This window comes from Oncorhynchus nerka, linkage group LG12 (assembly GCF_034236695.1).
Source record: "Oncorhynchus nerka isolate Pitt River linkage group LG12, Oner_Uvic_2.0, whole genome shotgun sequence".
NCBI lineage: Eukaryota > Metazoa > Chordata > Actinopteri > Salmoniformes > Salmonidae > Oncorhynchus > Oncorhynchus nerka.
Window position 1 is genome coordinate 2666851 of NC_088407.1, and position 14225 is coordinate 2681075.

The following is a 14225-nucleotide window of genomic DNA, read 5'->3' on the forward strand; positions in this document are numbered from 1 at the left end:
AGAGGGACAATGGTAGAGGGTAGACAATGGTAGAGGGTGACACCATAGTCAAATCCAACTGCAGTGTATTAGTTTGACAATGGTAGAGGGTAGACAATGGTAGAGGGTAGACAATGGTAGAGGGTAGACAATGGTAGAGAGTGACACCATAGTCAAATCCAACTGCAGTGTATTAGATTGACAATGGTAGAGGGTAGACAATGGTAGAGGGTAGACAATGGTAGAGGGTGACACCATAGTCAAATCCAACTGCAGGGTATTAGAGGGACAATGGTAGAGGGTGACACCATAGTCAAATCAAACTGGAGGGTATTAGAGGGACAATGGTAGAGGGTAGACAATGGTAGAGGGTAGACAATGGTAGAAGGTAGACAATGGTAGAGGGTAGACAATGGTAGAGGGTGACACCATAGCCAAATCCAACTGCAGGGTATTAGAGGGACAATGGTAGACGGTGACACCATAGTCAAATCAAACTGGAGGGTATTAGAGGGACAATGGTAGAGGGTAGACAATGGTAGAGGGTAGACAATGGTAGAGGGTGACACCATAGTCAAATCAAATCAAACTACAGGGTATTAGAGGGACAATGGTGGAGGGTGACACCATAGTCAAATCAAATCAAACTACAGGGTATTAGAGGGACAATGGTAGAGGGTGTCACCATAGAGGGCATTATCTGGAGGGCAGGTAGTTTGCCCCCGGTGATGTGTTGTGCAGACCTCACTACCCTCTGGAGAGCCTTAATAAGGTTGTGGGCAGAGCAGTTGCCGTACCAGGCGGTGATACAGCCTGACTGGATGCTCTCGATTGTGCATCTGTAGAAGTTTGTGAGTGTTTTTGGTAACAAGACAAATTTCTTCAGCCTCCTGAGGCGCTGTTGCGCCTTCTTCACCTGTCTGAGTGGGTGGACCATTTCAGTTTGTCCATGATGTCCATGATGTGTATGCCAAGGAACTTAAAACGTTCCACCTTCTCTTTCTCCACCTTCTCCATCTCCACCTTCTCCATTACAGTGGGGCGGCAGGGTAGCCTAGTGGTTAGAGTGTTGGACTAGTAACCGGAAGGTTGAAAGTTCAAACCCCCGAGCTGACAAGGTACAAATCTGTCATTCTGCCTCTGAACAGGCAGTTAACCCACTTTTCCTAGGCCTTCATTGAAAATAAGAATTTGTTCTTAACTGACTTCCCTAGTTAAATAAATAAATAAATAAACATCGATGGTACTCTATTAACATCAATGTGGATAGGGGGGTGCTCCCTCTGCTGTTACCTGAAGTTCACAATCATCTCCTTTGTTTTGTTGAGTTTGAGGTTATGTTCCTGACACCACACTCCGAGGACCCTCACCTCCTCCCTGTAGGCCGTCTCGTCGTTGTTGGTAATCAAGCCTACCACTGTAGTGTCGTCCGCAAACTTGATGATTGAGTTGGAGGCGTGCATGGCCATGCAGTCATGGGTGAACAGGGAGTACAGGAGAGGGCTGAGAACACACCCTTGTGGGGCCCAGTGTTGAGGATCAGCGGGGTGGAGATGTTGTTACCTACCCTCACCACCTCAGGAAGTCCAGGACCCAGTTGCACAGGGCAGGAGCTTAATGTTGAGTATGGAGGGTACTATGGTACTATGGTCAGGTGAACCAGTTGAACTGAATCATCATTATACTCTACAGATGAGAATACGGGTATACTGGATCCACACTGAGAAGGATAATCTGTTCTTACAATATATTGATGGGATTGACCCCAGAGGTTAGTCAATACATTATATTGATAGATTGACCCCAGAGGTTAGTCCGTACATTATATTGATAGATTGACCCCAGAGGTTAGTCTGTACATTATATTGATGGATTGACCCCAGAGGTTAGTCAGTAGATTATATTGATGGATTGAACCCAGAGGTTAGTCAGTACATTATATTGATGGATTGGCCCCAGAGGTTAGTCAGTACATTATATTGATAGATTGAACCCAGAGGTTAGTCAGTACATTATATTGATAGATTGACCCCAGAGGTTAGTCCGTACATTACATTGTGGTCATCTACTCTACTGGAGCGGCAGCTCTTCTGGCTGTGCCGGGTGGAGATTATAACAGAACATGGCCAAGATGTTCAAATGTTCATAAATGACCAGCATGGTCAGATAATAATAAGCACAGTAGTTGTCGAGGGTGCAACAGGGCAGCACATCAGGAGTAAATGTCAGTTGGCTTTTCATAGCCGATCATTAAGAGTATCTCTACCGCTCCTGCTGTCTCTAGAGAGTTGAAAACAGCAGGTCTGGGACAGGTTGCACGTCCGGTGAACAGGTCAGGGTTCCATAGCCGCAGGCAGAACAGTTGAAGCTGGAGCAGCAGCACGGCCAGGTGGACTGGGGACAGCAAGGAGTCATCATGCCAGGTAGTCCTGAGGCATGGTCCTAGGGCTCAGGTCCTCAGAGAGAGAGACAAAGAAAGAGTGAAAGAGAGCATTAGAGAGAGCATACTTAAATTCACACAGGACACCGGATAAGACAGGAGAAGTACTCCAGATATAACAAACTGACCCTAGCCCCCGACACATAAACTACTGCAGAATAAATACTAGAGGCTGAGACAGGAAGGGTCAGGAGACACTGTGCCCCCATCCAATGATACCCCCGGACAGGGCCAAACAGGAAGGATATAACCCCACCCACTTTGCCAAAGAACAGCCCCCACAACACTAGAGGGATATCTTCAACCACCAACTTACCAACCTGAGACAAGGCCGAGTATAGCCCACAAAGATCTCCGCCACGGTACAACACAAGGGGGGGGCGCCAACCCAGACAGGAAGATCACGTCAGTGACTCAACCCACTCAAGTGACGCACCCCTCCCAGCGACGGTATGAAAGAAGGCTGTAACGTAAAAAAATTGAAAAACGTAAAAAAATTGAAAAAGTCAAGGGGTCTGAATACTTAAAAAAATATTTAGATTTGTTTAACTCTTTTTTTGGTTACTACATGATTGCATATGTGTTATTTCATAGTTTTGATGTTAATTTAACTCTCTGTTCCCCCCATGTCTTTGTGTGGGATTGTTTGTTGTAGTGCTTGTGTACTTTTGACTGACGGGTTATTTTGTATCCATTTATACTTGTTGTTCTGGATGCCGTTGGTTTTGCTGAATGATCTACTCCGGTTATTACCCAGTTCTGCTCCCGACTTCTCTGTCGCCAGTTACGCACCCCGCTACAGAATCCCACACCAAGACATGGGGGGAACAGAGGGTTAAATAAACAACAAGTAAATGAGGGAATTGAAACCAGCTGTGTGGAAAAACAAGACAAAACAAATTGAAAATAAAAAGCCGAGCTCCGAGCGCCTCCTGAACAAGGAGAGGAACCGACTTCGGTGGAAGTCATGAAATTAAGGTCTATTTAATTTGACTTGAAATTGAAATGATCCTTACCTCCTCGGAAACGGCTGTCATCACAAACGGAAGGTCAGCCCAGATGGGCCTTATGTAGGCAATGGTTAATGCCACAATCCTCCATAATGTACCTTACAGTGTACCTGGTTGGAGGCAGAGGCAGAAGGGTCAGAGACCGGGCTCTGGACACTGGACGGAGGATTGGTTAATGCCACAATCCTCCGTAATGTACCTTATAGTGTACCTGGTTGGAGGCAGAGGCAGAAGGGTCAGAGACCGGGCTCTGGACACTGGACGGAGGATTTCGAATCCTCCGCCATGAGCCAGGGAAAAGAAATAGGACTCAAGGGTGTCCAGAAAAATCCAGGGCCCACCGTCCTCGAACGTGACCCGTTTCTTCCACAGGCAAAAGTTGCCCAAGAGAGCCCTCTCCGCTGAGGTGGGCAGCTCTAGAGGACTTGAGGCAATAACAAAATGAGGCAATAACAAAATGTGTGACGCCAGGTCTCATGCTCCCTCTTCCTCTTCGCTTTGGTCCCTAGAGGAAGGAACTAGGTTGAAAAAGCTGTGTCAATTTTTGTTGAATGTTGAGTGGGGTTCGTAAAGGTGTTGGAAAATTGTGAACACTCCCACTCGGGGCAGGTGAGGGATCACTCAGAGCAGGTGAAGGAACACTCGGAGCAGGTGAGGGACACTCAAAGAAGGTGAAGGGTTAAAGTTGATTTTGGGGGGTCTTCTAAAGACACCTGCCATTGATCATGTTGTTATTAATTTGCTTATGTGCCATTGTACTGATGCTCACTGTATAGCTGAATATTGAGGCTTCTCTGTGTCCAGCTCTCGGCCAAAACCCGCAGCCCCGCGTCTGTGAGAATAGGTGAAAAAAGGGACTGAGGGTGATAGTGAGACACAAAGAGTCAGCGTCTGTTTTTCTCTGAAACAAGGGCAGATTTGCAGACCGCTGAGACAGGTTCTCAGAAACCTTGTGTTAAGATTAACTTATTTTAGCTGCACATGCAGGTTTTGACATAGGAGATGACGCCATAAGGTGTCTTTCTTTTGTTCGGGGAAGATCTCAGAAGAGACATAAGTTGTATGTTGATCTTTGACTTCTGACTACGGCTGTATTTTAATTAAAATATCTTAAATATATATGCACATTTTGAGTATTCCTATGTTGTTAAGTAAATAACGGAGCCAAGAAAAGGTGAAACCAACAAAGGTGATATGAGTACACTGAGAGCAGGTGAAGGATCACTCGGAGCAGGTGAGGGAACACTCTGAGCAGGTGATATGAGAACACTCGGACCAGGTGAGGGAACACTCGGAGCAGGGGAGGGAACACTCGGAGCAGGGGAGGGAACACTCGGAGCAGGGGAGGGAACACTCGGAGCAGGGGAGGGAACACTCTGAGCAGGGGAGGGAATATTCAGAGCAGATGAGGGAACACTCTGAGCAGGTGATATGAGAACACTCAGAGCAGGTGATATGAGAACACTCAGAGAAGGTGATATGAGAACACTCAGAGTAGGTGATATGAGAACACTAAGAGAAGGTGATATGAGAACACTAAGAGAAGGTGATATGAGAGCACTCAGAGCAGGTGATATGAGAACACTCAGAGAAGGTGATATGAGAACACTCAGAGGAGGTGATATGAGAACACTCAGAGCAGGTGATATGAGAACACTCAGAGCAGGTGATATGAGAGCACTCAGAGCAGGTGATATGAGAACACTCAGAGAAGGTGATATGAGAACACTCAGAGGAGGTGATATGAGAACACGCAGAGCAGGTGATATGAGAACACGCAGAGCAGGTGATATGAGAACACTAAGAGAAGGTGATATGAGAACACTCAGAGAAGGTGATATGAGAACACTCAGAGAAGGTGATATGAGAACACTCAGAGCAGGTGATGTGAGAACATGCAGAGCAGGTGATATGAGAACACTCAGAGAAGGTGATATGAGAACACTCAGAGCAGGTGATATGAGAACACTCAGAGCAGGTGATATGAGAACACTCAGAGCAGGTGATATGAGAACACTAAGAGAAGGTGATATGAGAACACTCAGAGCAGGTGATATGAGAACATGCAGAGCAGGTGATATGAGAACACTCAGAGCAGGTGATATGAGAACACTCAGAGCAGGTGATATGAGAACACTCAGAGCAGGTGATATGAGAACACTCAGAGCAGGTGATATGAGAACATGCAGAGCAGGTGATATGAGAACACTCAGAGAAGGTGATATGAGAGCACTCAGAGCAGGTGATATGAGAACACTCAGAGAAGGTGATTTGAGAACACTCAGAGCAGGTGATATGAGAACACTCAGAGCAGGTGATATGAGAACATGCAGAGAAGGTGATATGAGAACACTCAGAGCAGGTGAAGTGTTAAAGTTGATTTTCGAGGTCTTATATCAAATCAAATCAGATCACATTTTATTTGTCACATGTACATGGTTAGCAGATGTTAATGCGAATGTAACGAAATGCTTGTGCTTCTAGTTCCGACAATGCAGTAATAACCAACGAGTAATCTAGCTAACAATTCCAAAACTACTACCTTATACACATAAGTGTAAAAGGATAAAGAATATGTACATAAAGATATATGAATGAGTGATGGTACAGAGCGGCATAGGCAAGATACAGTAGATGGTATAGAGTACAGTATATACATATGAGATGAGTATGTAAACAAAGTGGCATAGTTTAAAGTGGCTAGTGATACATGTATTACATAAGGATGCAGTAGATGATATAGATTACAGTATATATGTATACATATGAGATGAATAATGTAGGGTATGTAAACATTATATTAGGTAGCATAGTTTAAAGTGGCTAGTGATACATGTATTACATAAGGATGCAGTAGATGATATAGAGTACAGTATATACGTATACATATGAGATAAATAATGTAGGGTATGTAAACATTATATTAAGTAGCATTTTATTTATTTTTTTACCTTTATTTAACTAGGCAAGTCAGTTAAAAATAAATTCTTATTTTCAATGACGGCCTAGGAACAGTGGGTTAACTGCCTGTTCAGTGGCAGAACAACAGACTTGTAGCTTGTCAGCTCGGGGCTTTGAACATGCAACCTTCCGGTTACTAGTCCAACGCTCTAACCACTAGGCTACCCTGCCACTAGTGGCTAGAGATATATTTTACATCAATTCCCATTATTAAAGTGGCTGGAGTTGAGTCAGTGTGTTGGCAGCAGCCACTCAATGTTATTGGTGGCTGTTTAACAGTCTGATGGCCTTGAGATAGAAGTTGTTTTTCAGTCTCTCGGTCCCAGCTTTGATGCACCTGTATTGACCTCGCCTTCTGGATGATAAAGGGGGTTAACAGGCAGTGGCTTGGGTGGTTGTTGTCCTTGATGATCTTTATGGCCTTCCTGTGACATCGGGTGGTGTAGGTGTCCTGGAGGGCAGGTAGTTTGCCCCCGGTGATGCGTTGTGCAGACCTCACTACCCTCTGGAGAGCCTTACGGTTGTGGTCGGAGCAGATGCCGTACCAGGCGGTGATACAGCCCGACAGGATGCTCTCGATTGTGCATCTGTAGAAGTTTGTGAGTGTTTTTGGTGACAAGCCAAATTTCTTCAGCCTCCTGAGGTTGAAGAGGCGCTGCTGCGCCTTCTTCACAATGCTGTCTGTGTGGGTGGACCAATTCAGTTTGTCTGTGATGTGTACGCTGAGGAACTTAAAACTTACTACCCTCTCCACTACTGTCCCATCGATGTGGATAGGGGGGTGCTCCCTCTGCTGTTTCCTGAAGTCCACAATCATCTCCTTAGTTTTGTTGACGTTGAGTGTGAGGTTATTTTCCTGACACCACACTCCGAGGGCCCTCACCTCCTCCCTGTAGGCCGTCTCGTCGTTGTTGGTAATCAAGCCTACCACTGTAGTGTCGTCCGCAAACTTGATGATTGAGTTGGAGGCGTGCGTGGCCACGCAGTCGTGGGTGAACAGGGAGTAGAGGAGAGGGCTCAGAACGCACCCTTGTGGGGCCCCAGTGTTGAGGATCAGCGGGGTGGAGATGTTGTTACCTACCCTCACCACCTGGGGGCGGCCCGTCAGGAAGTCCAGTACCCAGTTGCACAGGGCGGGGTCGAGACCCAGGGTCTCGAGCTTGATGACGAGTTTGGAGGGTACTATGGTGTTAAATGCTGAGCTGTAGCCGATGAACAGCATTCTCACATAGGTATTCCTCTTGTCCAGATGGGTTAGGGCAGTGTGCAGTGTGGTTGAGATTGCGTCGTCTGTGGACCTATTTGGGCGGTAAGCAAATTGGAGTGGGTCTAGGGTGTCAGGTAGGGTGGAGGTGATATGGTCCTTGACTAGTCTCTCAAAGCACTTCATGATGACGGAAGTCATCATAGCTTTCTTGGGAACAGGAAAAATGGTTGCCCTCTTGAAGCATGTGGGAACAGCAGACTGGGATAAGGATTGATTGAATATGTCCATAAACACACCAGCCAGCTGGTCTGTGCATGCTCTGAGGGCGCGGCTTGGGATGCCGTCTGGACCTGCAGCCTTGCGAGGGTTAACACGTTTAAATGTTTTACTCACGTCGGCTGCAGTGAAGGAGAGTCTGCAGGTTTTGGTTGCAGGCCGTGTCAGTGGCACTGTATTGTCCTCGAAGCGAGCAAAAAAGTTATTTAGTCTGCCTGGGAGCAAGACATCCTGGTCCGTGACGGGGCTGGTTTTCTTTTTGTAATCCGTGATTGACTGTAGACCCTGCCACATACCTCTTGTGTCTGAGCCATTAAATTGCGGCTCTACATTGTCCTTATACTGAAGCTTAGCTTGTTTGATTGCCTTGCAGAGGGAATAGTTACACTGTTTGTATTCGGTCATGTTTCCAGACACCTTGCCCTGATTAAAAGCAGTGGTTCGCGCTTTCAGTTTCATGCGAATGCTGCCATCAATCCACGGTTTCTGGTTTGGGAATGTTTTAATCGTTGCTATGGGAACGACATCTTCAATGCACATTCTAATGAACTCGCACACCGAATCGGCGTATTCGTCAATGTTGTTGTTCGCCGCAATGCGGAACATATCCCAGTCCACGTGATGGAAGCAGTCTTGGAGCGTGGAATCAGATTGGTCGGACCAGCGTTGAACAGACCTCAGCGTGGGAGCTTCTTGTTTTAGCTTCTGTCTGTAGGCAGGGAGCAACAAAATGGAGTCGTGGTCAGCTTTTCCGAAAGGGGGGCGGGGGAGGGCCTTATATGCGTCGCGGAACAAGGTTTTACCAGCCCTGGTTGCGCAATCGATATGCTGATACAATTTAGGGAGTCTTGTTTTCAGATTAGCCTTGTTAAAATCCCCAGCTACAATGAATGCAGCCTCAGGATATGTGGTTTCCAGTTTGCAAAGAGTCAAATGAAGTTCGTTCAGAGCCATCGATGTGTCTGCTTGGGGGGGAATATATATGGCTGTGATTATAATCGAAAAAAATTCCCTTGGTAGATAATGTGGTCGACATTTGATTTTGAGGAATTCTAAATCAGGTGAACAGAAGGACTTGAGTTCCTGTATGTTGTTGTGACCACACCACGGCTCGTTAACCATAAGGCCTACGCCCCGCCCCTCTTCTTACCAGAAAGATGTTTGTTTCTGTCGGGGGGATGCGTGGAGAAACCAGCTGGTCATGCCCAAAACACAGGGTGGAAAATACTGACCAACCCAAAGCACTGACCAACCCAAAGCACTGACCAACCCAAAACACTGACCAACCCAAAACACTGACCAACCCAAAACACTGACCAACCCAAAACACTGACCAACCCAAAACACTGACTAACCCAAAACACTGACCAACCCAAAACACAGGGCGTAAAACACTGACCAACCCAAAACACTGACCAACCCCAAAACACTGACCAACCCCAAAACACTGACCAACCCAAAACACTGACCAACCCAAAACACCTCCAACTCAAAACAAAATAATCCCGCACAAACAAGAGTGAGCCTTACAAGCTTAAATAGGCGAGCAAATCAATAATACACAAATAGGAACAGGTGCAACCAATAAGGTTAAACTAACAGAAAAGGAAAAAGAGATCGGTGGCGGCTAGTAGGCCGGTGACAACGAACAGGCAGGGGAGCCAACTTCGGCGGGAATCGTGACAGGTAAAGTATCCATCTCCATCTCTTCAATCCACTATTAAAGATATAAAGGATGATTTAGAATGAAGCAACAACATTCACAATAAACTGACCAGTAATTCTAGGAAACATGAGAATCATAAAGACTGTGATTACTTTGGTTCTCTGATGACGTCCTGTCATCAGCTCCCCCTGAGGACAAGAACAGATAGTCAGTCAGAACATACATGTTGGTGAGCAAACCTTAAAAACACGACATTCTCTCAGAGGACCTGAGGACCTGCCCTGGGGGTCAGACATGTTCTAAAAAGGTCAAACTCTCCTGAAAACTGAATTCGTTTTGCTCTACAAAAAGATTCACAGGTCTGGTCTGAAGGTAACCTGGTATAAATGAATAGAGTCTAATGGACAGTATATGGGTCATTCCTAGTTATGTCCTGATCTTTCTAATTCAGTGCATTCATAAAGTGACTTTTTCCACATTATTTAATCCACATTATTTCTCAATCTACACACACTACCCCATAATGACATCACAATTGTAACATCGGGAGAGTGATGGGTGTGGAGTCAGGCGCAGAGAGCAGAAGTTCACGGGAAAAAACGTTTTAATGTCCACAGATAACAGGAACAGGTACAAAAATGGGTAAACCCAAAAACCCAAAACAGACAATACACCACCTTTGTACAAAATACAATAAGCCCGCACAAACACAAGCGGGCTAAACAAACTTAAATAATACCCCAAACCACAACAAGGTGAAAACAATTAGACAGAAACAAACGAAAAGGAAAAAGGGATACCAGCGAAGACAACTGATTAGGAATAGGTGATATTCGTGACAACAATACCCCATAATGACATCACAATACCCCATAATGACATCACAATAACCCATAATGACATCACAATACCCCATAAGGACATCACAATACCCCACAATGACAAAGCAAGAACAGGTTTTCAGAAATGTTTACAAATTAATAAAATAAATGTAAACTGAAAGTTCACTTGTTTAATGATGAGACATCAATGACCAGTCAGAGATCAATGACCAGTCAGAGATCAATGACCAGTCAGAGATCAATGACCAGTCAGAGATCAAGGACCAGTCAGAGATCAAGGACCAGTCAGAGATCAAGGACCAGTCAGAGATCAAGGACCAGTCAGAGATCAAGGACCAGTCAGAGCTCAAGGACCAGTCAGACATCAATGACCAGTCAGAGATCAAGGACCAGTCAGAGATCAAGGACCAGTCAGAGATCAAGGACCAGTCAGAGATCAAGGAACAGTCAGAGATCAAGGACCAGTCAGAGATCAAGGAACAGTCAGAGATCAAGGACCAGTCAGAGGTCAAGGACCAGTCAGACATCAAGGTTAAACTCACCCTATGTTTTCTCCACATGTAGACACCACCTGAAGCTGTGAGAACTACAACAGCTCCAAGAACTATAACAGCTGCAGCTATTAGTAGACCTTCCAGGGTAATATAGGAAACACGTCATCTGAAACAGAGAAGCCATGTCAAACCATTACAACAACATCTACACATGTACTGTACAAGAAGTAAAGCATCATTTATAAATACTTCTAAAAACAGACCAATAAGGTCATCCCTTAGGAAACCGTCCTCCACCAACTAGTCTAACTAACAAGAGGTCTCAGGTATTTGGGTTAACCAATGAAGACCTCACCTGGGACATGAATCTCTGTCTCCTTCAGGTGATTGATCTCCGTCTGGTGAACTCTACAGGTGAACCTGTTGGTGTCAGTCTGGTCCACAGTGACATGTTGTCTCACAGCGTAGAGGCCCTCTTTGTCCCTGTGTCTCTCTGGAGGTCCATCAGCAGGGAGGATGGTTCCAGAACTGTCCAGCCACTCCATCTCAGGTTCAGGAAACCAGCCTCTAGACTCACACTTCAGTACCACCCCCCAGTATTTAGTTCCATCAATAGAGATCACACACAGATACAAGATAACACAGAGATCACTGGCTGAGATACAGCACAGGATAAAACAGAGATTACTGGCTGAGATACATCACCTACAGATACAGGATAAAACAGAGATCACTGGCTGAGATACAGATACAGGATAAAACAGAGATCACTGGCTGAGATACAGCACCTACACAGATACAAGATAAAACAGAGATCACTGGCTGAGATACAGATACAAGATAACACAGAGATCACTGACTGAGATACAGCACCTATACATATACAAGATAAACCAGAGATCACTGGCTGAGATACAGCACCTACACAGATACAAGATAACACAGAGATCACTGGCTGAGACACAGCACCTACAGATACAAGATAAAACAGAGATCACTGGCTGAGATACAGCACCTACAGATACAAGATAAACCAGAGATCACTGGCTGAGATACAGTATTAACAGAACCCTGCAGCACTCCAGTATTAACAGAACCCTGCAGCACTCCAGTATTAACAGAACCCTGCAGCACTCCAGTATTAACAGAACCCTGCAGCACTCCAGTATTAACAGAACCCTGCAACACTCCAGTATTAACAGAACCCTGCAGCACTCCAGTATTAACAGAACCCTGCAGCACTCCAGTATTAACAGAACCCTGCAGCACTCCAGCATTAACAGAACCCTAAAGCACTCCAGTATTACAATGTCATCAACCTGAATACATTGTGATGTAACACTGAGATAATCATCAAACCATAACCGCTTTACTTGACAGACATCAATAATTCACTGTGTCTAAAGCCTTGGACAAATCAATTAGCAAAACAGCACAATGCTGTTGACTATACATTACATGCTCTATAGTATGTATCACTATCAGTACATAGTAACTACTGTGAGTCAACAGTGGGTAGTAGGAATATTGGGACACAGACAGTGAGTCAACAGTAGGAATATTAGGACAGACAGTGAGTCAACAGTAGGTAGTAGGAATATTGGGACACAGACAGTGAGTCAACAGTAGCTGGTAGGAATATTGGGACACAGACAGTGAGTCAACAGTAGGTAGTAGGAATATTGGGACACAACCAGTGAGTCAACAGCAGGTAGTAGGAATATTGGGACATAGAGAGTGAGTCAACAGTAGGTAGTAGGAATATTGGGACACACCCAGTGAGTCAACAGTAGGAATATTGGGACACAGACAGTGTGAGAGACCAGCAGAATACATGATAAGGGAGGAAATTCAGCTGAATACATAATCTATAACAGAGGAAGGAATGATGAGGGAGGAAGACCAGCTGAATACATGATGAGGGAGGAAGACCAGCTGAATACATGATGAGGGAGGAAGACCAGCTGAATACATGATCTATAACAGAGGAAGGAATGATGAGGAGGAAGACCAGCTGAATACATGATGAGGGAGGAAGAGCAGCTGAATACATGATGAGGGAGGAAGACCAGCTGAATACATGATGAGGGAGGAAGACCAGCTGAATACATGATCTATAACAGAGGAAGGACTGATGAGGGAGGAAGACCAGCTGAATACATGATGAATACATGATGAGGGAGGAAGACCAGCTGAATACATGATGAATACATGAATGAGGGAGGAAGACCAGCTGAATACATGATGAGGGAGGAAGACCAGCTGAATACATGATGAGGGAGGAAGACCAGCTGAATACATGATGAGGGAGGAAGACCAGCTGAATACATGATATATAACAGAGGAAGGAATGATGAGGGAGGAAGACATGTTGATATTTCAGCAGCCAATCATTTAGCCAGATTTACCAATACAACCTCTGATCACATCTCCAGTATTCATGACTCACCAACAAAGAGTTGAACGGTGGTGTTCTTCACCTGGCTGGTCAGTGTTGGAATGAAGCACCTGTAGCTTCCAGCATCAGAGAGAGTAACTCTGTTCAGCTTTAAGGAGACGTTGCCGTTCTTCAGTTCTTCATGAAACATTGATGTCCTTCCCCTGTAGGATGGATGCTGATCCTCATTGGAGTCTCGACCTTGACGGTAAAGATGGACGTTTTCTGCTTTCAGGTTCAATCTGGTCCACTCCACTGCCATGTCCTCAGCACTGACACTGGGTTCCAGGGAACATGGTAGAATAATGTCATCACCAGCTAAGGCAACGACTGGGTCAGCCGGTCCAACAACCTGAACCTCAGACGACCCTGGAGAAAAACAAAGGACATAGTCAGAGATAACTGGTAACTTCCTGTTCTTCCATGGATTCTGGCCCATATGACACCATTCATACCTATGTGAAGACTCAATAGCATTGTGGCCAAATGAAGGCTGCTAAGGTGGTGTCTCATGTGGGACATTTTTGTAGACAGTTTTAGCTACTCCAGGAAGTGACGTTGCTAGCTCAATGCTGCTCCCTCTCATTAAGTAACTCAAATTGTAGGCCAACTATACACTGAGCATACAAAACATTATGAACACCTGTGCTGTGTTCGAATACCCATACTAACATGCTGTATACTACATACTTATTGAGTATATATTACATACTATTAGTTCATTTTAGTATACTGTAACTGAACAGGATCCTTTCAGTTGAGTGTACTAGCTCTTCGCCGGAAGTTGATGCTGTTGCTATGCAACCTCTTACTATCTAGAATAACAAATGACTACGACATTTTACGACTTCGGGTGTGTTCTTAAATTTAATCTGGAGTGCCAGAGTCATAAATTCAGAGCATCGTCAGATTG

At 45.1% G+C, this 14225-nt stretch overlaps 1 protein-coding gene across 1 annotated transcript in view; it reads right to left on the reverse strand.

Annotated features, from left to right (window-relative positions):
* The window catches only part of LOC115118359 (butyrophilin-like protein 10), an 804641-nt gene that overhangs the window by 553673 nt on the left and 236743 nt on the right, over positions 1-14225 (reverse strand). Inside the window, exon 3 of the mRNA XM_065025989.1 lies at positions 13325-13681. Within this exon, the coding sequence (XP_064882061.1) occupies positions 13325-13681 (357 nt within the window). The remainder of the gene's footprint in view (positions 1-13324; positions 13682-14225) is intronic.